The 27466-nt window shown below is 48.1% G+C and overlaps 3 protein-coding genes across 16 annotated transcripts in view; 1 reads left to right on the top strand and 2 right to left on the bottom strand.

Annotated features, from left to right (window-relative positions):
• Positions 1-12141, bottom strand: part of CCDC30 (coiled-coil domain containing 30) — a 39225-nt gene extending 27084 nt beyond the window's left edge. For 7 of the 14 annotated variants that reach the window (XM_052791887.1, XM_052791888.1, XM_052791891.1 and 4 more), the window contains exons 1-4: positions 9756-9794; positions 9511-9678; positions 8955-9075; positions 3635-3825 (exon numbers count right to left, since the gene is read on the bottom strand). In XM_052791887.1, coding sequence (XP_052647847.1) covers positions 3635-3825; positions 8955-9075; positions 9511-9678; positions 9756-9779 — 504 coding nt within the window. In that variant the 5' untranslated portion in view covers positions 9780-9794. Of the gene's footprint in view, positions 1-3634; positions 3826-5623; positions 5801-8908; positions 9076-9186; positions 9309-9510; positions 9679-9755; positions 9795-11921 lie in introns of those variants that run through there. The other 7 variants (XM_052791895.1, XM_052791894.1, XM_052791896.1 and 4 more) reach the window with 7 other exon arrangements.
• A 40-nt stretch (positions 12142-12181) lies between these two features.
• PPCS (phosphopantothenoylcysteine synthetase) lies at positions 12182-15046 on the bottom strand. Its single transcript, XM_052791903.1, has 3 exons — positions 14545-15046; positions 13881-13984; positions 12182-12838 (listed from the first exon to the last, which is right to left on the bottom strand). Exons 1-3 carry the CDS (start codon positions 15029-15031, stop codon positions 12497-12499), a joined length of 933 nt encoding a protein of 310 aa, XP_052647863.1. The 5' UTR covers positions 15032-15046; the 3' UTR covers positions 12182-12496.
• A 78-nt stretch (positions 15047-15124) lies between these two features.
• Positions 15125-27466, top strand: ZMYND12 (zinc finger MYND-type containing 12). The gene is made up of 8 exons (XM_052792117.1): positions 15125-15237; positions 16303-16444; positions 21062-21233; positions 22211-22380; positions 23764-23886; positions 24756-24876; positions 25872-26017; positions 27175-27466. Exons 2-8 carry the CDS (start codon positions 16421-16423, stop codon positions 27292-27294), a joined length of 876 nt encoding a protein of 291 aa, XP_052648077.1. The 5' UTR covers positions 15125-15237; positions 16303-16420; the 3' UTR covers positions 27295-27466.

Genomic DNA, 27466 nt, shown 5'->3' with positions numbered 1-27466 from the left:
GCCATGTATCCCTCAACACCAGTGTGTAGGATTTGCAGTTTCAACATATCTTGATTAGAAGGGGTTTTGTAATCATACCTTATATTTGAAGAGAACATTTCAACCAGACTTATCCCAAATCCTTGTGAAAATCCCTCAGTTGTCTCCGCTAGTACTGGGAACTCCATAGGTTCACTGTTTTTTTTTTTTGTTTTTTTTTTTTTAAACCTGTGATCTCCTTGACATCTTCCTTTTAGAGCCTGTAGGCTCAGCTTTGCCCAAAGAAATGTACTGGGGCTGAGCATGCTTGACTCACTTTATCAGAGTAACCCTGGGTTACTTCCCCATGTCCCTCTCTTTTGAACCACTTATCAAGATAATGGATTCCTGCTCCCCTGCAGCCTGCACACATAAACCAGCATCAAGGATTTGCTAATGCTCAGGAAGTTGGTTGTCATTATTTTGCACCTTGGCTCTAGAGAGCTGAGTGTGCTTGTACATGCCATGCCTTCTACCAGAGCTCAGAAAGCACTTCCCCACGTATATATTAGAGATGACTACACAAAGATGCATGTTTGTACCCTGGCTTTTTACATTAGCGAGGATGCATCAAAAAAATCAATTATGCTTGAGCAGTCTAGCTAAAAGCTGCATTCATTTCTGTAACAGACAGGAACATATCTGGACCTCCAGTCTAAGAGTGAAACAAGTACGTAACAGGTCATTTGCGAATAAGAAAGGCTACACGTTCCAGTAAACAGAGTAACAAGAGCAATTAACCTATTAACCTGTAACACTGCTGTGACTCTAATGATTCTGTAAAACAAGTGTGATGCTACCCCAAACAATGGAGTGCTTAATCAACAGTTTCTAGTTCACAAGCGTGGACAGCAATGACATCATCTGGGGAGAATAAACAGTCCGCTTTAGAGGAACTGTTTTCCTGAAAAATAGATCTCCAATGTATCTTTCACCTGGTTTTAAAAATACAGAAAACAAGGTGCCCAGTATAAGAACTGCAGAGAAGTTGCATTTGATTAGAAATGAGGAGCATTAAGCTTATAATGTGTTTTGATCATGCGAGAATACATTTTCCTTTAATAAGTCTCATTCCTCTAAACAGCTGCAGGAAAAGTGGGTCAAAGTCAGGTATTTATAGGCCTGTCTACCTACTAGGGGACTCTGGCACCACGTACCAGGAGGAATTCAAGTAAACTCCACATTGTTCTTCACACATAGACAGCCTATATTATTTCCACATACAAGACTTTGCCTTGGGGCTCTGTCCTTCACCCAGCCCAGGTGCAACAACACTCTCTCCATCTTTATCCAGCATTCAAGACCAGTCTTGTTACAGAAACATGTTCATTACAGGATCATTAGAAAGAATGGTCCTGAGAAGGGACTGCTAGGAGAAGTCAGCTGCATCCTCAGAAGGACAAGCTCCATGCAAGAAGGTTTGGATTCAACACCAGACTTGCAGGCATCTGCATCCTTCATTTGCCCTGGCCCTACTTCCCTTACTCAGCTGTGGCACTGAAGGAAGAGCAAATCCAGTCACACCCGGTAAATGCTCGGTAGCAGATACGGTTAACTGGCACTTAATTGGAAGGTTACAGCTCTGTCTCCCCTTTTTAACTACAGTGGGGTTTCTATTATGCTGGTCCGTAGGAAAAAATGGTGTGTTTGCAGCAAACATTTGTACCAAGTGACAGGCATTCACGGGTAGATTATTCAGGATTTGCAGAGAGGCATTTTGTATCCAAGAGCAAGAGACAGCGCATTAGCAAAGTTTCTCTGCCTCACTGCAAACAGATTCTTTGATTCCAAGGTGGATATTTACATCTGAAGGTGTTATTGTACCATGGATGAATCCTGAATGACACCCAGCCCTACAATAGTTAGGCAGACTAGGGCTCTCCAGCCAGAAAGGGATGCTCTTCAGGTCAGTAAAATCCCAAGTGGCACAGAAAAGGCAGACAAAAAGGCAATTGTTCCCTGCCTCTTAATACAAGAGCTGGAGAGCATCAAACAAAGCCAGGAGATGGTAGGTTGAAACAAAGGAACTTCATGTGACAGTAGCTGAACTGTGAAATTCCTCACTGTAAGATATTGAGGATATTAAGAAAACTGCATGGGTTTAACAAGCAACCAAATTCATGGAAGATAAAAATTAGTCAAGGACTACTAGACACAACGATAGAACCTCTGGTTCAGACACTGCACGCCACTGGAGGCAAGGAGAGCATCTGTGATGAACTATCACAACATATTTGCCCTCCTATGACACTGTCTTCTGAGGTTTTACATTTGCCTTCTGGTGAGATGGCACAACACAGCCCAAACCAAGCTGAGCTTCACAGAAGGTCTGCCAAGCCTCCCTCCTTCAGCGAGCTCACCCAAAAAAGGCCAATAAGCTTTTGAACTCCAAACCAGTTTTATCAGAATGAAAAACTAGAAACTTAAAACTGTAGAAAGTTCAAGATAGTGACAGAAGATGAGACAGCAATGAATTGGTCTGGCTGCAAGTCTTCCACCTGCTTGTGCCCCAGCCAACTCCAACTTCGAGGTCACCAAACGCTGCCAGTCCCCTCTGTCCCCAGGAGGGCTTTCCTATGAATCCTGGCTGGCTGCACTTTGCAGGGGCTGCAGCTCCTGGCCCTCTTGTGTCCCCCTTGCAGCCTGGAGCCTTCTCCCCTAAGCTCACCCACTGGGTCCCCAGGCAGGAGCAACCCCTCTCCCTCCAGACGGGCAACCTGGCCTGGCGACTTCTGAAGCGGCAGGAGGAGACTGGAAAAATAAGAAAAACTTAACACTGTATCACAAATACTGCAGGGCTAAACAGGCTCTGGACCTGGCCCAGTACAGCAATTTTTGTGGTCCTGTACATCTGACAGCCATTGCTGTCAGAATTAAGTTATGGATGAGGCCAGTAAACACAGCAATGTGGGAGAAACAGCTATGAGAACCAGCAGCTCCTGGGCTCCGGTTGCCTGAAATGGCCATATTCAGGAGTAGATGGAAGTCGGGGGCCTTGGTGGGAGGGAGATCTCCCTAAGCAAAGTGATAGGTCACAAACTGTCTCTCCAACAGACAGTAGCTGCTGCTGCTCCTCCACCATTTGTCAGTGCTCTTCATCTCGACCTCAGAAAGCAAAAAGTCAAGACATGGATGGTCCTCTCTAACCTGCCAATCATCAAGTCATGCTGTGAAATTTATTTACTGAACTCAGTTTGTAAGCAGAGGTTTGCTTAACTTCCATCCTCTAGCTCAGCAGCTAGAAGACAAGGGAAGAGATTTTTCTTAAATTAATGATTTTCAGGGGAACTCGGTCACCTGAAATTAAATACTGGATCATCAGGAAATCTGGAATAGAAAGTCATTATTGCTCAATGAAGATCCTCAGACCAACTATATCACACTCTTCAATGTTCTCTGTTAAAATTAATCCTGTTCACTATCCCTATGCAAGATGTGGGAGCAAATCAAGTGTAAAGACACAAGCGTGAAAACTAATAAAGAAATGAACTTCAGCATTAAGAATCCACAGTGTCCTCATAGATAGGAGAAATATTTTTACTTTAAAAAGTATCTCAGAGACATCCTCTTCCCCAGCATGCTTTCAGTCAGCCTAAGAAGCTAAAGCAGGAGGTACCTGAATGTGTGCCGCACACAGCCTGTCTATGTAGCTGTGTGAATTCAACTTCTGATCTGCAATCTCCAGTTTCTCCAGCAGCGTCGTTCTTTCCACCAGTAAATAAGCAATCTGTTCACTGGCATTACTGTGAGCTATTTCGGACAAGCCTTCCTGTTCCAGCATCTCCTCAACCTCCTTCAGCTGGGCTTCTGCAAGACAAGTCTTTCTGTGAGCAGAGGAACAAACGAAGCCCAATTCCTTCCAGATCTGCATCCTAGCTCCTCTAAACGCTCCCCACCACAACAGCCCTGGAGCTCCCCAAGAGCTCGTAAAACATGTAGTCTCTTCTCCTGCTTCTCCCCTCCCTTTCTGCCTCCTATCCCCTGTTCTTATCTCAGCCCCATTCCCACTGTCCCAATGTTTCTGATCTGTTCCAATGTTTCTCCTGACATCCATTACCCTGCCTGCCAAGCAAGTGATAGGACCTGCTACGTCTAGACTGAGTTCTCCTGCCTTGTTTTAAGTAGGGGACTTATTACGACCATTTTCTTCTAGCCAGCAGCTAAGCTTCACCAACCTGGTTATCCTGGACCCTTTTAACCCTTAATACAGCTTGGTGGAAACAAAACAACAGATTAAATAGGCATTGAGAGAAACCAAACAGATGGACATGCAGTCACATAAACATTTTCTTTGGAAGAAGTGACATAAAATACCATATCACTCATATAAGCAGAGCATCACTATTTTCCTAAGGACTGTTTGGTAGGGAGGTAGATCTGAGTATCTTTTATTTTTCCCCATGCACAGCAGTGATGCGCAGCAGCACCTGGTACATTGCGCACAGCCCATGGGGGAGATCGGGGCGCTGTATCCCATGTGATATGGTAGGAAAGCACGGTAAGGAACCAACGAGGGTCTGAAGCGGAGTGAGAGAAACAGCACCCCATGGGCACAAAGGGACCCAGAGTACTTCTTAAAACATGACCTTAGAAATCACTCCCTGAACAGAGTTCCTGACCCATTCCTCCAAAACCAGCTATAAACACAGGCTAAGGACTGCTTCTGGTAACACAGACCTGTTATTTGAAAGTCTCCTGTAGGATTAAAGGAGCAAAAAAATCCTTTTAGAATTAAACTTCCAATTCTTCACCATTTATCCCAAAATTATAGCTGGTAAGCCTCTGTACTGGCCTCCAAGGCAAAGAGATGACAACGACCTTTGCAAGAGAAGTTGGTTTATGGCTAGGCATCATTGTGTTTGTGCAACAAACAGTTGTTAAAAAGAGCCCCTCGTTTGCATGGTTGGAAATTTATCTGCCAGGAGAATATGAGGAACCTTTGGTCTCCCACATGGTCAGGGCAGCAACGCGTGCACTGGATCCGGTAGCTTGTTAAGCTAAGGAAGGGTTTTTCAAAACCTCCCTATGTAATTCATATTAAAAAGAAAACCAACAAACGCTGCTCCCAATTTCAAGCCCAAACCAGATTATAAAGGTTTCCAAGTGCCGTAAGATAGGAACTGGGGGGACTTGTGGGTTTTGTATGGAGGAAAGAGGAATATTCATGCTCTTTCACTGCTTAGGGAGCTAGAGTTAGACATCTAAAGTTAAGCAGAGCAAATATTCCTCATACTGTTACACAGGATACATGCACAGCTCTGGACAAGTCTGTTCCTCATTTCCACACACTGGATTTAACAGAGGACCCAGTGCAATCACATCCTAAGGCTCAAATCAATCGCATGTTTCCACTCTGCATTTTGCAGTCAGCTCTGTCCAGCCCTGTGGATGGAAAACAGCCCGCGGTTTCCCGTTCACCTTCCCCTGTGGTTATAAATTACAGCTTGTTCAATGAAGAGGTCAAACATGGCTGACTTGCAGCTTTCCTGCATGAAGCTGAGCAAAACATTGCATTTTGCAATTTAAAAGTAGCTGGCCACTTGCTCCATATGCATTATGAAGAGCCCACAGCTCATACTAAACTGAACTCCCCCTTGCCTCCAACCTACCTTGCAGTTTCCTCCCACAGTTTTGCCAAATCCCATCTAAAATAAGCCAAAAGCTGCTCTGCTTTATGGCCAGAAACGGGACAACCATCTCCCTTTAGGACCAATGGTCTGAACTCACATGGCTGGCTTCTGCATTGACAGTTTCGCTTGCAAGTACTTCCCTTACACCCAACCTGCAAAACAATATTAAGCGGTATAGTTTGGGGTAACAGAACCTAGAAATTTTCCACAGGCTAAAGAGGAAAAAAGATTTGTGAGGATGAAGGGAGCCTGCCATACACAGCACAGATTACCTGCTTTTAAAAGCCCACTAATTTCTTACAAGTATCTCAAACACCTTCCCTACCACATCTAACATGTCCTACTTGAGAACAGCAAATGCCTCGTACAAGCAGTGTTATACCAGTGCACTGATGTGTTCCCGCTAGCAAGTATCTCCTGCGCCACCTCTGCAGTTGCTTCTTTGGAAGCGAGTTTTGTATTTGCAAAGGTGTCTTACCCCAGGAAGTTTCTCAGAAATAAGCAATTCACCGGTATCCTTTCACCCACCACAGAAGCTGCATCCTCTCGTCCATGCTGGGTACGTTTAAGCAGTACAGCTGTTACAATAAACAAGCTCAGGCCACAACTATTTATTCTTTTTGTTTCACTTTTTAAACAAATTGAGGCAAGCCCCCAAAAGCATTGTGTTTTACTGCCATTACATTTGTTTTTCAGAAAGGCTTTTGGTAATGCAGCACACGAGTTATCGATCTGCCCTCCAAAAACACTGAGGCGTATTCGACAAGAACCATCGGAAACGGATTGTTAACTGCCTCGAGCAAAGGAAAAATTTCACTCTGGGCAGAGGTACCAAATGAGGTGAAGCTGAGATCAATAGCTCAACATAAAACCAGAAGTGGCTGCTCTCTGCAGTAACCCTTTGAGCCTGTTCCAGCCAAGAAGTAAATGTGTAAGTAGAAACTTACTTTTTATCATCAGAAACAGGTTTTAGCAGATCGAATTGCTCCCAGCAATCCTCAGACCAAGCAGAGCTTCTGATCTGTCTGGCTGCTTTTGGAAGAGGGAGCACGCTCAGCCCCGAGAGCCTACCCAAGTGATCTCCTGCATTTACCCGAGTCTTTGCCCCTTCCCTTCCTGAGCTCTCAGCTCCCCAAAGCTGGGACTCCCAGCTGCCACTACAAGCAAGATCAGGACAGATCCTGTCCGTTCCCAGGTCAGGCCCTTCCTTTGTACCACAGGCTTGAACCAGCCTCTGTCCTCAGCTGCCCTTTCCCATCTGAACTCATTATCATTTCAAGCCTCCCAAAAGCTCCCTACCACCATTCTCTGTTCTTGCCTTGCCCACATTTTTGTTTAACAATCCCAGTAGACCAGGGTCTGCCTTTCCACAAGAGCCTTCTCCAGCCCCGTTTCCAGCCTCATCTGCAGTACCATCTTGTCCCTGCTAAAGACAACCAGCTGCCCTGCAAAAATAAGAAGGGGGGTAAAGACCCAGAGGACAACCAACTTCTAGTTCAAGACTTTCAGCCTGTCCTACACCCCACAGGGCTCAGGAGGCATCTCTGGGTTGGTTTGCACAAACTCTGCTGAGAAGCAGAGGCCCAGGGAATAGACACAGCGATGCAGCATCGAACTCTGCAGCAGAGGTACATTAGAGACCTGGAGCAGGCAAAAGCCTGACAAAAGTCTTTGAGAAAGTGCAGTAGCTAAAGCACAAGCACATCCATGTGCTCTGTGCCAGACATGGCCAGTGGGGTTTTTTGTGAAGCAGCTGACCTGCGAAGCAAAAAGCCAGTCCCTCAAGAAAACAATCTACAAGCATCCCAAAACACACCAGTGCTGGCATCCCTCACTGCAGAGGACAGCCTGGCGGAAGGCAAGGCTTCATCCACTGCCCAGATCACTAAATTATCAATGCATATCACAGGACCGCAGCTAATGCCATCAGTAAGGTAATAACAAGTCGTAAAAACCAAAGTCTGACAGCAATATCGGAAAGCAAATTCCTCCAGAAAGCTGCACAGAAACACCGTATGACACCAAAGCACCGCAGAACCACAAAAACCCCTCAGGGATGGCTTGCTTGCAATTAGCAACCCACTAGGGTAATAGACATGGATCTCTGTTTCCATTCGAGTGTTAATCATTGCTCAACAGCTACAAGAATCCCTAAAAAATGGGAAAAGTCCAAAGCAGCAGAGCCACTACGAGGAAATAAATGGAAACCCAGCTTTTGGGACATTTTTGTCATTCGCCTGCCACCTCGTGGGGAAGATGAGAGAAGAACCAGTAATGAAGTTTTCTGCCACAGCTATGCTCGCAAAGGCTCGTTAGTCATTTAAGCCCTTGCATACCAGCATTTTCAACACTAAACGATGGCTTTACATACCCAGAGGAACCAGATTTTCAGGCAGTGCTTAAGCACACCCATCTTTGAAAAGTCTCTCCCAGCAGATGTGCAACCTGAAACCCACAGGCTGGCCAAGACTGAACAGAGACTCAAAACTGCAATTGATTTTCCCAAACTCCTACATTTGCTGCTCCAAATAAAGCATGCGTTAACAAAGAAACTGTTCAAGCTGTGCTATCACCCCCAACTTTACCTTAGGCCCGGGATAATACGCACCACAAAAGGAGGAGTTAATGAGAATGGCGTGCTACTAACAGTACTCAAAGCACAACAGAAGACTAGGAAGACTGAAGAAAATCAAGAACTAAACTCAGTAAAATATATCTGCCCTTACTGGAAGGGACCCCAGGGTTTAAGAGGAAAGCAAATTACCTGAAGTGAAATATAAGTGAAATACCTTCTTTTAAACAAAATGACTATACTAAAATAAGCACACACAAGTTTTGAATCACCATCACAAACACACCGCTGTCCTTCAAGTCTAAACCAAAGCCAACAGCAAATTCACTGACTTCAGTGGGAACACAGCTCAACGCTCCATTACCTGGGGAGTCACTGTCAAATAATTCAGAGTTTGAAAACAAACAGCACCATGAACTCTGTTCTTCAAACAGCCTCTGGAAGATGCTTAGTGCAACAACGGAGCCACATGAAGTGAGAAACTGTCCGATTCACTGAATAAAGGCAGTAAAAGCAGACAAGAACCTTTAAGTCAATTACAAATCAGTTCTAGTATTTCATTAACACTTCTGCCAACCTCCCAAACAACATACCACGCACACTGGTCTAGCAGAACTCACTGAGAAAGGCTGCTCTCCTCTCAAAGAAGCTTTAAACCAGCTCTGCTGAAAGACCTGTACACCACTACCTGTCAATGCATCTCCTCGGACCGTGTTTTGGAGGGAAAGGATTACCCCGCTGCAGCTGCAGCCGTGTCAGCTCAAGCCTGAGCTGTTCATTTTCTTTTTCATATTCGGTGGTGATAGCATCCCGTTCCTCCGTCAGGTTACGGACGTGACCCACATAGCTTTCCACCTAGAAATAAAAGAAGACATCGCTATACCTGAGTGTGTTTACCAACGCCTCGCCAGCAAGTTGTTGGCACAAATAGCTCTCCATCCCCCTACGTTTACAGGATAAACTCACACATTTGTAGGACACTACTTCTTTATGCCTTGGTAACATCTGGGGATGTTAAAAACTTGACTGAAAGTTCTGGAAGGCGGGAGGGGATGGAGGTACAAAGGTGCTGGGATGTGGGAGACACTGGGCTCTCTAGGTGCTTGTTGGTACCCCAACACGAGGAACTGGGCTGCACACCCGTGAGTTCTTGAGGGCAAGAGAAAGCAGCTTTTGGCTGGGAACACCCGTGAACCTGCTGCCGCAAAAAAAGAGGGGGAAACGGGCGTGTTTGGGCCCGGAGGGGTTAAAAACCGAAGGGTAACTCTGGCGCCTTCTCCCGACCCTTACGTCTCTCATCTCCTCGGCCCGCCGCCGTTCCAGGTCGCCGAGCCGGGCCTCGGCGCGCCGCAGCAGCCGCCAGGCCAGGCCCAGCTGCTCCTCGGCCGGGGCGGCGGGGTCGGCGCCCTCCGCCCGCAGCCAGCGGCGGACGGTCTCTGCCGGTACCGGGGCCTCCGCCTGCGGGGGAACCGAGAGGAACCGTGAGCGACGGGGACCCACTCGCCCCCCCCCCCTCCCCGAGCCCGGGCACCCACCGGGGCGGCGGCGGCCGCCTCCATGGGGGGCGGGCCTGGGCCGCCGCCCGGCCCCTCCCATCCCCATGGCAGCGGAGGGCGGGGACCGGACGCCCCGCCCCTCCGGCGACAGCGAAGCCACGCCCCGCGCGCCTAAGCCACGCCCCTCCGCTCGTCGGGACACGCCCCCTCGCGGCAGGCACGGGGCGGTGGCAGCCAGGGTCCCTCTTCTCCTTCGGGTGACCAAGGAAGGAGACATGTCTTCTCCTTCCACCACTCCTGGCCACCACACCGGTGGTGTTTAGGGCCTCCCTGTCTCCACCCACCCTTCAAGTCCACCGCACGATCAAAGGGATCTACCGAAACGCTTACGGCTAGCACCAAAAACCAAGCAAAAGGGGCTGAAGGTTTTTCCGATTTTCTTCGGAAGCCCACGTGAAGCTGCGGGAGATGACTGGCTTCCCCTGAGGTAAAGTGAGCACCTACATGAAACTGAGATGGAGAAACTGTCCAGGCTTCGTCCTGCAGAGCTGACTCACCAGCTGAAGGCGCTGCGCAGGAGGACGGTAGGCAAAGACCAAGACATGGAGAGGAGGCACAGTGAGGACCTTCGACGGAGCAGAGCCTGGGATCCTCAGAAAGCGACGTAGAGATGGTCCTGGACCTGCAGGAGCCAATTCCTCCTCATGGTACTATGCCAGACATCCCCAAAGGGAAGGGCTGGTGCCCAAACACTGCCAGCGCTAGAGATGTTGGTGGGATGGGAGCTCCCATCCTCCCAAACAGGACCATCACCAACACCGGATTGGGATGGCTGTGGCTTAGTTTGAGCTTTGAAAGTCTCCCCAGCCTGGGCTTCAGCACCCTCCTGAAGACGGAGGGGCAGATGTTACGCAGGGAAGCCCGCAGCCCTGTTCCTGAGTCGCATGGTGCAGCCCCTTGAGACTCCTGCAGGGTCCGATGCCCGAGTCTTCTCCACAAAAAGTCCAGATTATTTCTCTCCTTCACAATTACCTGACAGAGGAAGTCCCAAATACTCCAGACAGCAGTTTTTGCACTTCTCCCACCCCTTCTGCCAACACTCCTGCAAGGGCACGTTCAATTTACACAAGTTTTTATACTCTCATCTTTGCTGGCCCACCCCTGTTTGGAAGTGCGAGACTCCAAATAAAGACAACAGAAACCCCTAAACTAGCAGGACTCTGCGTGCACATCAATTACATACTGGAAGACGAGACAGGCAGCTCTCGGAGCCCGTGAGCGCATCAAACATGCGCAGGACATTCCACCATCTTCTCCTTCCCTTATTTGCACGTATCCGACAGGCACTTCCCACATCTACGGACAACAGTCTCCGCTGCACTTCTCTCTCCACCTTCTGCAGGTGTCAGTCCCAGCCATGTAGAAGTCATTAGCTCCTTCTCCTGACTCAGTTACTAGCTGGATCTCAGCCCTCCTGACTCATCTGGACTGTTTCTCCCATCACTAAACATATCATACTCCTTTAGTGTTCCAATGCTCCCTCCTGATCCGCTGAGCCCATCCTCATGCTCTTTCCTCGCTCTGCTGGGTTTCTCTTCCTCATTTTATGAGCATACCTCATTTTCAGGTGATCGTAATCACTACAAAAGTACCGCTGTCTTCTTGAATGGTCGGTAGTTTTAAATAGAGCACAGTCTCACCTCTGGAGAGGCTTCAAGTGCAAGAACAGCGTTCTTGTGCGTTACTGTCTGTCTTTACAGACTTCCAGCAAATTTATTTCAAAGAAAGCGTGTAAATAGGCATACAATGGACAGCGGGAGAGCTGCAGTTAAGTTTTTTTACCACAAAATTACACACTTTGCTTCCTGCAAGCACGAGAATATATGCTTAGAAGTTGGTAATCGTATGGAAGCAGGCTTTAGAGAAAACCAGGAACATCCCGGTTCTAACTCCATGCAAACAGCCAAGAGGCACTTCTCCTCCCAAGGCTGATCACCACTACCCCATCCGCTTTCTTCTCCCCACCCTCACCGCCTACTCCTTTTCTCCAACCTCTTGTCCTCAAGCCACGCTCAGAGACCACCCACCGCTTGTGCTCCATGCCACACACCTCCTTGCCTTTATCCCCCACCAGCAACCTACGAACACCCAAGATGGAAGGAAAACCTTTGTGAAACAGCTGCTTTAGGGACACTGCTACAATACCTATTTTTTGAACCGTGTTTCTGAGCGGAGTTCCTGAAGCGTAGGTCCACTGGATCTCCCCTGGAGCAACAGAAGCTCTCCAAAGTTGTTACCACCTCATTCGCCTTCACCTTTTGCCCCACTTGTTTCACCATCCACTTTCAATACCAGATGATTGCCAGCTCTGTCACTCCACTCCAGTCATAAAAACACATCTTATTTTCTGCAAAGCGCCATTCCTTCCGTCCAACAATTCAAAAAGAAACTTTGAAGAGGCAGACTCAAGAAAGTCTTTTATATACAGACATACATACCATTTCTCCACCTCCCGGTTCTCCCAGCCCACGGGACAGAAATAAAGCAACATATCTTTTCCTTCCTTAGACACCAGAACAAATATCATCCTTTGGAATGTTTTCACTTCAGTGTATTTTTCTTTTTCAAAGCAAGCAACAATAACCATTACTGAGCTGTAGAAAAGTTACACTGTTTTGGACGGCAGCCTTTCCCACAGTGTTTCACTGAGGATTGTTTTATTTACCTGGGATAGAGAATGGCTCCAGCTCCACTCCCTCTCTAGTACAATTTCACTTGTTTCATTCAGAGACGGTCCTCAGACTTTCATTCTCTATAAATGCAGTATGTTGGCCCTGAAGATAGCTCACTATCTTCTCCTCTATCTCCATGCCTTGCGCTATTTCCTCATCAGAAAGAGATAATGGAGTCTGTGAGTCTTTGGTTACAATAATAACAGAGGTTCTCCTCGACTCCAGGATATTTGCTACCACCACCTGGTGACGATATTTCTCCAGAGCCTGCCGTGATTTATCGATTAAGATCAAGGGATCCGTCTCCAGTTTAAAGGAAATAACAAATGCCTCTGGGGCCCATTCTTTGACCAGAGGAGACAGCATTTTTGGCACCATCTTCATTGTGATCTACATTGGGAAAAGACAGTAGAGAAAAGTTTCAGTAAAAACATTACTATTCCTAATTACAACATTAGGAAGAGATGGGGGAGGAGGGATAGGGACATTCCAGCTTCAGTTCGTATTATATTTACACTGGGAAGTTTTCCAAGGCGGTACTTGGTCAGATCTCACCAAACAAGGTTAAAATGTCACTGGCATGCACTGTAAAACTAAATTAAGTTATCGGTCTGGTATTAACAATAAGCAGGGTGTTCTTAAGCAATGAAGCAGGCCCACAGTAACTGCATAAACGTTTTGTTATTTAAGTGCTAAAACCACTCTGGGAATATAAACCTAAGCAGAGGAAGATTAAAAAAAGAATTACAACTGCAGAAGTCCGAGTTTTCAGCTCTCCAAAATCCAAGCAGCTTATCAAATCTTAACCCTTCTTTCCATCAACTCTTTAGGGCACACGAAGCATAAATATGCCAAAGCATGGAGAGAAAAAAGTAGGAGTCTCTGTTCTCCGGCTTCTTAACCTCTGGGTCTGCCACTGGAAATCAGGGAGGGTCTCATTCTTCCTACGCTAAGGATAAAGAATTAAGGCTAGCAACTTGTTAAAAGCTAACTAAACTAAACAAATTTATATTTGTTATATACAGAGCTGTAGATCCACCTGCTCCCATAGCTGAAAGGGACCTGGGCACCAGAGACACACGCTGCACCTTCAGGGTGTTGCCAGCATTAAGCAGAAAGAAGGCAAGGCAAGTACTCCAGCAGCAACCGTTCTTCCGCTGAGACCCACCATCTACTCATCTCCACATTGTCAGCATATACAGCTTTAAAGGGATATTTCCATAGGATTCTGCTCCCGTGGAAATTCTCCATCCCATTGCCAGTGAAAACACACGCTTCTTAGGCCAGCGAGCCGCTGCTTTGCAACTTTTCCCAGGTCTTATTCACAGCCAGTCCCCAGGCAGCCGTGACCCCAGCAGGACACTGGGACGGCCCGGATGTCAGGAGGGGAGGAAGGGGCGGTGGAGGGGGCCGGTGCCCACAGGAGCCTCACCTGCAGGGGCCCCTCCGAGGACTGGATCTTGTGCTCAGGCATCTCCGAGGCGGGGATGTAGAAATCCGACACGGCAGCTGCCAGGTAAAACATGACGCTGGAGCCTGTGAGAAACACAACTGCGATCACCCACCACTGCCGGCCTGTTCCTCTCACCCCAGGGACACCCAGAACGGACCAGAGCCGGTTGGGCTGCCAACCCCAACAACAACAACAACTAGGGGAGCCCAGGGCCCCCCCTCAGAGTCCCCCCATCACCTACGAGTGCCGTCCTGAGCAGAGCAGTGCTGACCCCCCCACACCGGGGTCCCCTCAGACACACTGTCACCCACCAGAGCCACCTCATCCCCTCACACCAAGCCCCCACTGCCCCCAGGGATGACTCAGACCCTCATACTGGGGTGCTGGAGCCCCCCTTGTCCCCTCACGCCAGAGCCCCACGGGCCCTGGGACCGCCTGGGCCCCGGGGCTGCCCCATCCCCTCACACAGGGCGACACCCCGGGGCGGGGGGGGGGGGGGGAGGTCGCCCCGACCCCTCTCACCCTGGCCACCCCTCCCCGGGACCACCCTGTTCCCTCATGGCCCCCCACCCCCTCTCCAGGGCCGCCCCGTCCCCTCACGGATCCCCCCCCTTCCCGGGGCCGCCCCGTCCCCTCCCCGTACCGAAGGGCGCCAAGGCGCGGGCGGCGGCCCGCAGCAGCGCCAGGTACTCGGCCAGGCCGGTGAACTCGATGGCCAGCAGCGCCCCGGCCTCGGTAGCGCGGCGGTAGTCGCGGAGGGCGGGAAGGAAGGCGGGGAGAGCGGAGGGGTCGGCGGCCACGCCGGGCGGCGGCCCGGGAGTGAGGCGGAGGGCGTCGAGCAGGGCGGGCCCGGGCGGCGGGAGGGCTCTCGCCCAGGGGAAGGCGGAGCGGGCCCGGTGCAGGAAGCAGACGCCGTAACCGGCCGCCACCAGCCGCTCGGCCGAGGCGGCGCCGCGCCGCCCGCTGCTGAAGTTCTCCAGGAAGCGGACGGCGCGCGCCTCCAGCGGCACCTGCGTCCCCCCCGACGTCACCAGCGCCACGCGCCGCCCGCGCGCCGCCTGCCCCGCCGCCCAGGCCCGCACGCGCGCCTCCGCCGCCGCTTCATCCCCGCCGCCCGCCGCCGCCGCCATGCCCGCCCCGCCCCTTCCGCCGGAAGTGCGGCGCCCCGCCCACCCGCCGCCGCCATTACCCGGAAGTGTCGCCTTGGCAACGCGGCAACGCGGCGGCGCGGCGAGGGAGGGCGGGCTGGGTAGGCGCTGGAGGGGTCTCGCCGCTGCGAGCTGTGCGGGGCGGCGGGGCAGCTCCGCTGCCGCCGCTGCCGCCTCACGCACTACTGGTGAGAGCCCCGCTGGCTGCGGGGGGAGCAGGGGCCAGGCCCCGGGTGTAGGCCCGGGAGGCAGGGATGGGGTGCAGGGCGCCCGGGAGGAGAGCCGGGACAAGGCAAGAGGCAGGGGGGAAGGCCCGGGACAAGACTCGGGACGCACGGGCACGGAGGAGGCCCGGGATGAGGCGCAGGAGGCAGGAACGGGCCCGGAGCGAGGCTCAGGGTGCAGGGAGGAGGCCCGGGGCGAGGCCCAGGAGGCAGCGCCAGGCCTAGGATACAGGGGCAGGCCCAGGGCAAGGGCTGAGAGACAGGGACAGAGCCTGGGAAGCGGGCTGGGACGCGGGGACAGGGCAAGAGGCAGGGAGTAGCCCCGGGATGAGGCTCAGGACACAGGGGCAAGCCCCCAGGATAAGGCTTAGGACACAGGGATGATGCGTAGGAGGAAGCCCGGGTGGCAGGGACGAGGCCTGGGACAAAGCTCAGCAAGCAGGGATGAGGGCCAGGGTGGAGACTGGGAGAAGGCCTAGGGCGAAGCTCAGCAGGCAGGGTAGCAGGAACTGGAGCTGGAGCGGACGCGCTTGGCAATTGCTCGGCCAGAGCGTTCCTCCTCACTTCCAACAGTGCCCACATCAAATAGAGTGCAGTGCAGTGAGCTTTCTAGATGTTTACACAAATACCTTCACGTACGCGGGGGGCCTCAGTGAGGTCGTATGTTAACGATAAGTTTCACTGGTTTCACCCTGACTTGGGGTTTGTTTGGCTTTGGGGCTTTTTTTTTTTGTGTACCACAGTGTTGAAAGCTGGGCGTTTGCTCAAACCCAACTGTATCGGGGGTTTTGTGAGTGATTTAAATAAGGTTTTAACATACAGAATCATGGTGACTTGCCAGGACAGCACTGTGTTCCCCTCAGGGAATATCAAGTATGTACTTGATTAGGTGCTCTGTGAGCGGCCTAAGGACTGGTGGCTGTTGTGGGTAATTCTTGCAGTGAAAGTCCAGAGGACACAACAGGCAATAATCTTTCCTTACATCATGTCCAAGCAAACAAAAATATTGTTCTTTCTTTATTTTGTTAGTAATGTAGATCATCAAAAAGCTGACTGGGTTAGTATCCACGAGCGAATATGCCCACTGCTGATTCCAATCCGTACATCCCTCCCTTGTCTCCTTTCTGAAAAGGAAAGAAAACATGGCATGGAACAGCTGGTGAAGAGGCAGGTATGTACAAGAAAAATGAATACCACTTCAAAGTGCTGCCAGTGAGATTCAATTAGATCTATTCTTCCTATACTTTGATGTATGTAGTGTTGGGAGGGCACCCTTTTGCTTGATTGGCACTCAGTTGCAGAGCTTTAATTTTTTTTTTTTTAAAAAAAACCTCTATAATAAGGGGAGTGGGAATATCCTCTCTCTGATTCTATGAGCCACTTGCCTTTTTTGTGGTCCTTACTTGAAGTCCTGAGCTTCCTCGGGCAGTGGCAATCCTGGATCTCCCGCCTTGGCAGGTAGTTAGTCCATCTCCCCAGTTAGTCTGGGATCCAGCTGAGTTTTGCTTCTTACGGGCTGTCTTCATCCTTCGCTGATGAGAGGGATTCCCCTTTCTCAAAGCAAGGGAGCAAAGGAATAAAGTCCCTTCCCTTTGTTTACCTGGCCAACTTTAAACGCCCTTTCCCACTAAGTACGGTCTTTTATCTCCACTTTTTGGCCTCGTGGGTGGTGCAGATGTGCAGCTCCTTTCCAGCCCGAGTGGTTTTCAACTCTTTTTTTGTTGTTGTTGTTTGTTTGTGGAGTGGCAGGATCTGCTTTTCCACAATGTTGATAAAATAAAAAATAACCCACCCAAATGCATCTGCTACTTAAAATCTTGCCTGTAAAAATAAATTATCCTTCTATCGTTGCATAACTCCTAATCGCAGAATAATAGGACAACAGAACAGCTGAAAGTGAGCTGGTAACAATCAAACGGTGCCACTGAGAAGAATATCATTAATCATCTGGATTTCACATCACGTATTATTTTTAAGGTTGTTTCTGGGCCAGGTGCTAGTGCTTTGGTGACTGGCTCATTGCTGCGGTCTTTCCTGGGAGCATCCAGAAAAAGAAAGTCTAAAAGGGGCAGGACCTGCGTAGCCAGAAGTCCTGCTTGGTGAAAGCTTGCGACAGGCTTTAGGCAGCAGATTCCTTTAGGCTTTGTAGGAATTGGGCGCTGACAACCCAGTTTGGTTTTGAAAATCCCATCTGTTTGAAAATCACAGGCAAGATTGTTGACCAGAATCCGAAGAAGGTCTGTTGGAACAGTGTGTCCCAGAAGCATCAGGAAAAATGCAAAAGCTCCTTTGTTCCAGGTTACGTTTAAGTTGATCTTTTACAAAGTCTGCAAAGAAGCCAAGTTAAAATTGGTCTCATTGGGGGTGGTGGCGGCAGGGGTTTTTTTGCATCCTTAACTGCTTAAAGCTTTTCCAAGAAACTTCACCTACATATTGAACGCTGATGTTGAAAACATCTGTTATTGCATCATTGATTTCATAGCAGCTAAAATTATGGTATATACATTACAAAAGACCACGTGACTGCCAGATCAAGGAAGTACTCCTTGATTAGCTGGAAGGTAATCATTTGTTTTTATTGGATTCCGGGAGAAGACAGCAGGAGGACAGGGCTGGTGGAGAAAGGCAAGTCACTCCTCTTGATTGGAGTGCACACCTAGGTTAGAGACGGCAACTGCAAACCTGCAGCTTGACCCGAGGCTTAGAGTGACCTCATGTGAAAAGTCATAGAGAGCAGACTCCAATTTTTTTTTTTTTTAAGTAGAGATTTTTATAGGATCTTTAACAACCCTATTGCATTTGTTCTTTGACCTTTGTCTCCAGACTATTTAAATAAAATAGATTCTGGGAACGGTATGTGCTGGGACACTTTGTCTTCCTTCTCTCCTAAGAAAGGAGTGAAAAAGCAGAAACATCTTGTTGGTTACCTGCTTGCTTTCACTGCAAGACTAGCCACAAATGAAGTCTGCCTTTATGTACAGCAAGGTATAGGGTAGACAGCGTCGGGCCTAGACTGGCTGACAAGCATTGGAAGAGCAGCGTGGAGAGGGTGAGATTATTTACTGCCCCGTCTTGGTGGCTTCATCCTTTTCCTAGCCACAGAGCCAACAAAAATGCTTTAAAGAAGGCCTTTGGAGCTCAGGGAAAAGCTACATAGTCTCATGACGATCAGAGAAAAAACCTTCTGCTCAAAGCCTGCCCATAGGTTTATTATTTTTCGAACATTTCTGCTTTACTTCACAAACTCCTGCATGGTGTTTGTTTAGAAAACACACAGCTTGAGCCTTAGTCAGGACGCAGGGAAGCTTGTGCACATCAAAATGCCCTGTGGCTTAAGGGAAAGTGCATGAAGCTGAGAGCCAGGAGGTTATGAGTTTCATACCTCGTCTGTGCTCCAAAGCTTTGTTGATAGAAATCTGCTTTTGTCAACATAGCCGGGGGGGTGCCTGCAGACAGTACCTCCAAACTGACAAAACTCCAAGTTTCTGTTTGTAGAATAGCCTCACCTGCCTGCGTGATGTCAGCTTACTGCAGCCCCTGGGTATGGGAAAAGATCCATGCCTCAGTCAGCTACAGCAGTCCTCCAGCACCAATGCTAGCCCCACCGACTGCAGGTTTCAACTCAAACTAACTGGAAGCCTGCCTTCCTCTTTAAATCATCATTTCTTCAAGTGCGCCATCAGTTTTGGTGCCTGTGAGTGAGTAAATGAACTTCGCAACGAACCCCAAGTGGGTTCCCCACCCCCTGCTCCCACCTGGAGCAGAGCTGGGGTCCTCAGCCTCCTCAAACCCCAACTGGGGGAAAACTGCGTGGGGGCATCTTCAGAGAAACCTCTGTAATTACAACACACATGAAAAGAGCCCAAAGTGTGCGGGTCCGGGGGCGTGGGGCTACGGGCAAGATGAAAAACAGTGCAGGGCCAAAGCTAACGATCCCCCCAAGGCTTGTAACTGCACAGTCTTAAATATTCAGTGCTGCAGGGCTTCTGTTGTCTCCTGCCCTTTCTTCTCCTGGGAGCTCTGCAAGAGTGTAACCTGTAGCTTGTCCTCACTGCAGATGTTTTAAGATAGCTTACATCATGGGAAGCAGCGATGATCCTATAGACAAGGAGTAAAAAAAGAATGATGCTGATCTCCAGCACCTGATACCCACGTACCAAAAACAGTGCCGGTTGCAACAGAGAAAGAGTGGCATGGACAGAAAAGACAGCCTGATAAATAACAGCTTTTCTTGCTCCTTGCCCTGAGCGTGTGCTGACTTTCTCCTGGGCACGACATGCTCCCCCAACACGGCTTGGTTTTGGTGCGTCCCTTTTTCACTCACTATATGGGGGTAGCTCAGGGGCTAGAGAGGGGATGACTGCTGTGTTTTCTAGCTCTTGGCTCTCCTTGCTGTAGCAGGGTGCTATCACTCTGGGGTGTGTTGTTCGAAGCTCTCGTTTATCCAGAAAGGATGTCCCTTTATCTCAGCCAGGATCTCCAGGAAAAGCAGGTTGTCCTTAAGGTTCCCCATCCCTGAGCTATTCCTTCACCCACAGCATGACTCTCTCTGCCTCTCTCTAAGCACTTAAAGCTCAACAAAATGCCAAAGCCTGGCCTCCAAAAGCACTGGGATTTGTTTTTTCAGCCCTCTGCTCAGCCACAGCTGGAAAACAGAAGGCAATAAAGAGGTAAAATGGTATTTTCTGCCGGCACTCACTGCACAGGCCTGCCCGTGCCTCCTAGCAAGAGAAGAGCGAGTGCCTTGCTGACTTACCATGGCAGCACTGCTAGGCATACCAGCAACAAGATTTCTTTCCAGGCAGCTTTCCCACTGCACCACTTGTGCAAAAAGCAGATGCAGAAGCATTGGGAGTTGGCAACGATTACGCTGAAAGCAAAGAGAAATAGGTAAATAAGCACACTGGCTCTTTTTTACTGGCATCCCTCACCGCATTGTAAGGGCACAGCATCTACAGTTGCTGTAGAGCTCTTGGCTATGAACAGGCATTCAAACGGGGACGCGTTTGTGGAGCTGGTGAATAGATCAGATGCTGCGAAGGGTGAAAAGACCAAATGTGGTGTGGACTGCTAGGAGTAGTAAAAGGCAGGGAGCAACTATACGTACAGGAAATATTATGGATTCTGACAACAAACAGCAATGCTGCAGAAGCTGCTTGACCAACAAACCGGGCTTGGGTGATGGATATACGGAAGTGTAATGCAGCGCATTAGGGTGTTCTGATTTTGACCGGCTTTCCAGACTCCGCACCCAAAATGCCAGGCCCAGAACTGGCCAGGATAGGGTGGGAGGAAGCTGCAGCTCCATGTAAGGAGCGCTCCCCTTGCTTCCAGACTGCGTCTCCTGCAGCTGGAGGTGTGCCATGCTGGCACCAGCTTGGCAAACCATACGCTCCACTGCCTGCTATGAGTCACCGTTATTACCGTCAGCAAAACCCCGCCGTAGCCTCTTTGTCTAATCTTTTCTACGGTCTTGTGATGATCATTTTCTGTGCTTCACAGCTTTTATTGCTGCAGCCTTATTAGCCCTTTTTCGTAGGCGTAAAGGATTCTTCGTCTCATAAGACACCACATGACCTAAGAGGATGTCCAAAGCTGTTCCTGCTAGAAGTAGGAATGAAAGCCAGGCTCTAATATGACAGCTTTAATTTCCATCCATTAATTACAGACACGAAGAACATTACAATCACTGTTTTACAGTTTGCAAACTTGAATGTAAAAAGAAACTGTGCATTTCATTTCTTCTTACCCTTTGCTCGCTCTGTCCCATTACTATGTTTCCCTGCAGAAATACATCATTGATCTTGCATACAGCACAGCCCAGGAGTTTGTTTTGGATGGAAAGCATAAAGAAGCGATACCTGCAGCTTTGCAGGCACTGCGTTTCAGTACTGAAGTGTACGGCTCGAGTTCTGTGCAATTGGTGCCTGCTTATCTCCTCTTGGCTGAAGCCTCCACCGGTAAGTATTGTCTAAATAGTAACACTGGCAAGGGCAAGACCTCCCTTGGGTCAGGTTTCTGGTTTCCTTTTACCATTTATCAGGGAAGGACCAGCTCTTCGTTTCAACGTTGTGCCATGTCTCTGCCCTGCCTCAAGGGCATTTCAGAGAGATTTGAGAAGTCACACACGCCCCCCTTTTCTGTGTGGGTCTGGGGAAAAAGAATCGCTCATCGGTGATGAGAGATCAATGAAAGCAAATGAAATGTTTTCTCCATCTCCACCGATTCCCACAAGAGAAGCAGTATGAAGATCTATTCTTTACCTCTGTGGCTTCATATGACTCTCAAAAGCATTAAATTCCCAAGGGTGGTTGGTTGCGCTCTTATCTCAGGGAACCAGCAAACATTTCTGAGGCCATTGCATCAGAGGAATGCCTCAGTTCATTCACAAAAGCGCGCTCTGCCTGAAGCAGAGCTTTTTCTCATTGACTGTATGCTTTATAAAAACTGTCAAATTAGGACTCTGCATGTGGAGAACTGCTCTCCTCAGCTGCAGACGTAAAGGACTGAAAAATCACTGTAAATCATTGCCATTACTGGAGTACACACAGTGCTCTGCTGGCAGAATTGAGCTATCTCAAGGATTGTCGTAAATAGTGTGGCAAGAGAAGGGAAAAAAAAATCCTATGAGTAATTCTAGTGTGATAATACACGAGTCATTAGTGGCTGCCTGTAGCTAACCTGTTTTGAACACGTGTTTCAGAGATACTGAATGCAATAGACAGTTTCTGGCTTCTCTTGTAGCTCTAGACATTCAGCCTGTCTGTAAATTAGATTTTGAACACCTGCTCGACTAAGGAGCACTTGGGAGAGAAGTGAGGAATCCACAAGCTGGGTCTCCGTATCAAACTACTGCAAAGGGATAGCAGGCAGTATTGTCTAAATTTCTAAATAAAAAAATGGTCTTTATCCTGCTTATTTCTACGTGTCGTTTCAGGTGTTGGCCATCTTCCGCAGGCATCTAAGTATCTCTCCCAAGCCCAGTGGATTGTCCTCAGAACTCCAGACTGCAGCGTTGCTGTGCAGTGTAAATTACATCGTAGTCTGGGGCTTTTCTGTGCCGCTGAAGGAAACTTTGAACAGGCTTTATATCACCTGGCGAATGATGTAAGGCAACTCAAATACAGAAACACTTCAATTTTTCTTCCTTCTCTAACACTTACAAATCGATACGAAAACCCCAGCAGACAGGTTTGTAATCCTGGTTTGAGGTACCGAGAGGATACATGTTATGAACACCTGAACTGTCTAGGTCTAAGACACCTGTGTATCCATGTGTTAGCCAAAGTTGTGTTTTACCAGTTATCCTTATTCCCTTGAAGTGACGCAAACCTTGTCCTTACTGCATCTGCTTATAAATTTATCTATCTATCAGCTTGGTTACGGTCCTGAGATGAACAGACATTCCTATCCCAAATTGGTGTAGTTGCCTTTTATTCAACAGATAAGTTACTTTATATTTTGGCTGTCATTTTCCTCCATACTTTTCTGTTAGATAGCAGTCCTCTGTCAGCCGTTATTTAGTGAATGCCTTATTTAACTCTTTAAATGTCTAGTTCAATAGCGTTTTCCTCGATTCAATCTGTTTAGCCACAAGAGCAGTTTGTCAGATTTGAAGTGGTTATTGCCAGCTGTGTTCCTGAGGATGCTTTGCCTGTCATTTGATCTCCCAAAGGCAGATGAACTCCGCGACATCCTATTTATGTCCCACATAGACTAAATTTATCCAGTGCAGAGTGATGTATGCCCACCACTGTTGAATTTGATAGTAGCTTTGTGTGGGTGTAAATGATGACATACGGTTGAGGAGAGTGAGATCCTTTCTATTATAATATATACAGCCCTGTCTTTGCTTAGTCTGTAAACCTTTCGGGAGATTCCCTGCTGTGCAATTGTTTTTTTAGGTACCTTAAATCTCATGCCTGAAAGGGCGTCAGGTAATAGGTTTTTTGCTATTAGCAAGTCACTGGTCTACGTCAGAGCAGCCCAAGACCTGCCTGAACTTTGGCTGCGTGTCTGAGATCTGCTGAGAGTCACACGCCGGCTCAGAATAGCTGGAATGCTCCACTGCCTTCCCACTCCCCTGGCTTTGGCTGGGGCTTCGGGGGGAGAAACAGGCGCCACGGGCAGGACTGGAGAGCTGAAAAGTGGCAGCAGGTTGTGCTTTTGAAGACATGAAACATACAGGTTGCACAGTGAGAGGAGGAGATGTGGGAAACCTACCCCATGCTTCAGTGGGGTAACACGTTGTGATAAGGGTTCCACTGCCCCAGTGAGCAGGGGATTTAGGGGCAATTGCATTCTGCTGCATAAAACACCAAATACAGCTTTTTTAGGACCACATTTTACAGTCGTAATCAGGTATAACTAATGCTATAGTTACATAGGAAAAAAAAAAGGGAATACTTGCAATATTATTAATCCATAATGAAAAATTTCCCAGGTTTGATGTGAGCATTAAACTTTTTTTTTTTTTAATCTTGGTTTCAGATTTATCTTGCTAGTTCTACGTTTGGACTAAAATCTATTGAGACCTCTGGAGGGTATTTCCACATGGCTAATGTTTTCTTTCGCCAGAACAAAATGGACATAGCAAACTCACTCTATGCTGAGGTTGGTAAAACCAATGGCCATCCTCTCTATATTTCTCAGGGTTTTTTCTGTGCTCTTTCCAATGTTTTTCCTGCTTCTGACTGCCTTTAATATGATGGCGATCATACCAAGTGCCAGCATTGCCTTTTAGGATCAATCTCAGAAACCCTTTTCATACTTAAATATTTCTCTGAGTTAAGACCAGGATAGAAATTCTGTACTTGGTTACAGATTGTTGTTCAAGTTGTCTTCAACTTGGGCAGCCAAACCTTGTTAAAAAAATAGCTTTGCTACCAAATACCCTGTGCCAGAGGTTAAAGAGAGTCCCACAAGTAGAGAGGGTCACCAAGGAGTTTCCATGGCCAGGGAAGAGTTGCTGAGCAGCAGTGGGATACAAACGAGCCATGTAAAATTGATGCTGAGAATCAATGAAAGGTCACCCTGATAAAAGATTGTCAGAACAGAATGATCAAGCAAGGGAGGTAACAATTACCTAATCCCTCCAATAACTGAAAAAATGAGCTTTCATTTGTTTAGCTTGATTTTCTGTTGAAAGGAGGCTTTGTGGCAGAGCTGCAGTCTGCCTCCATTCCCCTCGCAAACTTCAACCAAATCTGCTTTTGGTTAACAATTTAGTTAGATTTGTTGAAGTTTGATGAAAATTAATAGTCAGATAGAGAAGTGAGCTTCCAACTAGGGCCACCACTGGGAGAGGAGCGGTCAGATCTCTACGTAAAACATCCAGCTTGGCAGCAGCCAGCTCACTAACCAGCAGGCACTCCGGTTATTGTGGTAGGGACGTGCATTGCAGGGCACATTGTTTATAGAACAACTAGTTGCTAAATCCCATGTATTCATACAAGTGAAATAATTCATTTGCTTCCTGACAGGTAACCGATATCTGGCATGCCTTTCTTCTGAAGTCAGTTCAAGCACAGGAGCAAATTCTCAAGTCACAACCGGAAATGTCTCCATTCACGGAGGACAAGGAAGTCAGCAAAGACCGTATGAGTAAGCACCACTATTGCGCAGAATCATTTGGAAGACGGGGTTTTAAAGAATCCATACATCCTACGGTTCATATTTACAGCATTGGGTTTTGCGTGGCATTTCCGTAGACCAAATTTAGTTGGAATCACAGGTATTTCTGATGTTCATGCTCAGCAGATCGCACTGGATGAAACAAACGGGGCCGCTTTAGGAATGAGGGTGTTCAAGTGGAAACACAGCTTTGCCCTTTTTGTTTACATGCTCCTTTTCACAGCACCCTTGGCAGTGACTTTAACACTATAAGATTTTGCCTTTCACGATTCAATTCCACTTCAACGTTCTCATTTCTCTGCAGCTTCTTTGTCTCCATTTAATTATGTGAAACTGACATTTCATCTCACTTAGGCAGGTTTACAACTCTATCTTCTGAAGCAGTAGGATACAGTGGCATAGCGTGTACTGATAATTGGATGTATTAATCTGGAGAATACTCTTGGGAGAGAAGCTGAGGAATCTCTCACTGGGACATAAAGGTGCATAAAGCATTAGGAAATAGGCTCGTGTGCATGGTACTACCCTATGCTCCTCTGAAGGCAGACTGGACTCTGGTCCTTGTCTTCTTTCTACCATCTCTGCTAATGAGAATATTGTCGGAGAAGAGAAACATTTCTGTAAATCCCATTACCTGGCATCGTCTCCACCAGCAGTTGCTGCAGTAGGAACCACACCAAGACAGGGCTGCACGATACCATCTTCAGTTATGACAGGAGTATGAAAGTTGCCCTTTTCATGCAGCTGTTATGACTCCACATCCTTACTAAAGGCTAATCAACACAATTACTGACTGGATGAAAAGATATCTGTTAATGGGTATGGAATTTGCATGGAGCTGGGATACTGCGTTGATGCTTGTAGTAGAAATGCTTTGATGTCTAGAAGAGATAATTGGACAGTTTTGAATATATTATCTTGCATGCATGCATACATCCAACAAGATTATTTCATTCTCGGTGCAGCTGAAGCCCAGCAAGCAGAAGCAATCCGAGTACTGAATGCAGTGTTAGATGTCAGAGAACAGGCACCAAAGCAACGACCTGGGGAAACTGCCAGAGTTTTGCATGCTCTTGCCATGCTTTATTACCTGATCATGGACTTATCAAAGGTAGGTTTTGTCTGGTGAAAGGGTCCAGGAGGGTTGCCTAAATCTGTTTCAGTGCTCGCCCCATCCCGTGAGGCCAGTTGCCTCTGTTCACCTGGCACCTCTCCTGAATCCGCAACAGCCTCGCAGCACTGGATGAGCAAGGACAAAGCTGCCTCAGTAGCTCTGCAGCTCGCTATCTGCACCCTGTCAAGGCAAATAAAGACCCCTGGATCTGTTTTGTTCTCTGCCAGGCCGTCCACAGTGGATCCTGTAGTTATCCACGTTTTCTGGGCTCATCCTTTATCTGGGATATGCTGGCAGTGGAGCTGCCTGTCACAAGCTGTATTTAGACGTGGGGTCAGATGTTATGCAGTGAGCAAGACGTGGGCCTTGCACGTGTCTGTGAGCCAGACTCCCTGTAATGACCATGATGTTAATGTAGATTCACTCTATTGGGGCCTGTAATTCAGTTTTGAATTTGCACCCCTGTATTTTTAAGGCTAAAAATTTCAGATGTGACTGCTAACGTTAGAGTGCCCAATTCTCTGCTTTAAAAATAATTTATTTTGAGGAAGTGCTGAGCAGTAGCCATCTGGAAATCAGGCCTCTTTGTCTGGGCTAAGTGCTCGAAAGCCCGAGTTTCTTCTGCCTGTGTTTTGGAGGGTGAAAATACAGATTACTAATGGTCTCTTCATTGGATCAGAGAAGGCCGTAATGATGTGAGTCAGTGTTTGGAAGACACAAAGAAACAAATTCAAATTAGAAAAAAAGCAAAGCTTTATAATTGTGAGAATGTCTAATCCCTGGAAGAGCTACCAAGGGAAATGAGGGATTTAGTTCAGACTGAGTCAATACAGCTAGTTTTTTTTCCTGAAATAGCTTTGGGAATGTTCAGATGAGCTGCTGTATTAGACGGGAGGCAATGATTTCCAGCGCGGGGGGGCTGGGGTTAGTAATCTCTTGTCTGCACCAATGGATCCTGAACATGATACCTGGCAGCTTTACTCTTTCCTGTAAAGCAGCTTGTACAGGTCACCCTCTGAAGCAGGCAGTTGAGTGGCTGGAGCCTGGATCTGCTCCGGTGCAGCTATTCCAGTGAGCCTCCGCAGGTATTTTAACTACCCCTTGAGAAAAGGCAAATTCCTGACAATTAGTTGGTCTTTTCTGTTTCATTCTAGGCTCGTGAGGTGGGGATGAAAGCCTTTGAGCTGGTGACACAACTGCCCCAACAAGAGTCTCTAGAAGCCATCGGTCGTTTGTTAAAGTTGATTAACTCCAAGCCTTCCTACACAAAATAAAGAACTCTTTCTACCAGAGCCAGGTGTTTGGCTAGGTTATCTGTTTAATTAGGTTGCTGAAAACAAAAAGCATTACAAGCCGTAGGTCCTTCCCGCTGCTGCCATCTTTCCAGATGTGTTCCTTTCTGTCTCAAGGTGTTTGAAAATTAAACGTTTTGGTATACAGAGTTAA

This window comes from Harpia harpyja, chromosome 7, assembly GCF_026419915.1.
Source record: "Harpia harpyja isolate bHarHar1 chromosome 7, bHarHar1 primary haplotype, whole genome shotgun sequence".
In the NCBI taxonomy this organism is placed as follows: domain Eukaryota; kingdom Metazoa; phylum Chordata; class Aves; order Accipitriformes; family Accipitridae; genus Harpia; species Harpia harpyja.
Note: the sequence above shows the minus strand (reverse complement) of the source record. Positions and strands in the feature narration are given on the sequence as shown.

Excerpts from the sequence above, each read along its gene's own strand:
- PPCS (XM_052791903.1), bottom strand. The coding sequence starts at position 15,031 with ATGGCGGCGGCGGCGGGCGGCGGGGATGAAGCGGCGGCGGAGGCGCGC. Across the intron at positions 13,985-14,544 it reads CCGCGCCTTGGCGCCCTTCG|GCTCCAGCGTCATGTTTTAC; the intron begins GTACGGGGAGGG and ends TGTTTCTCACAG. Across the intron at positions 12,839-13,880 it reads CCTCGGAGGGGCCCCTGCAG|ATCACAATGAAGATGGTGCC; the intron begins GTGAGGCTCCTG and ends TTCCCAATGTAG.
- ZMYND12 (XM_052792117.1), top strand. The coding sequence starts at position 16,421 with ATGGAACAGCTGGTGAAGAGGCAG. Across the intron at positions 16,445-21,061 it reads AACAGCTGGTGAAGAGGCAG|AAATACATCATTGATCTTGC; the intron begins GTATGTACAAGA and ends GTTTCCCTGCAG. Across the intron at positions 21,234-22,210 it reads CTTGGCTGAAGCCTCCACCG|GTGTTGGCCATCTTCCGCAG; the intron begins GTAAGTATTGTC and ends GTGTCGTTTCAG.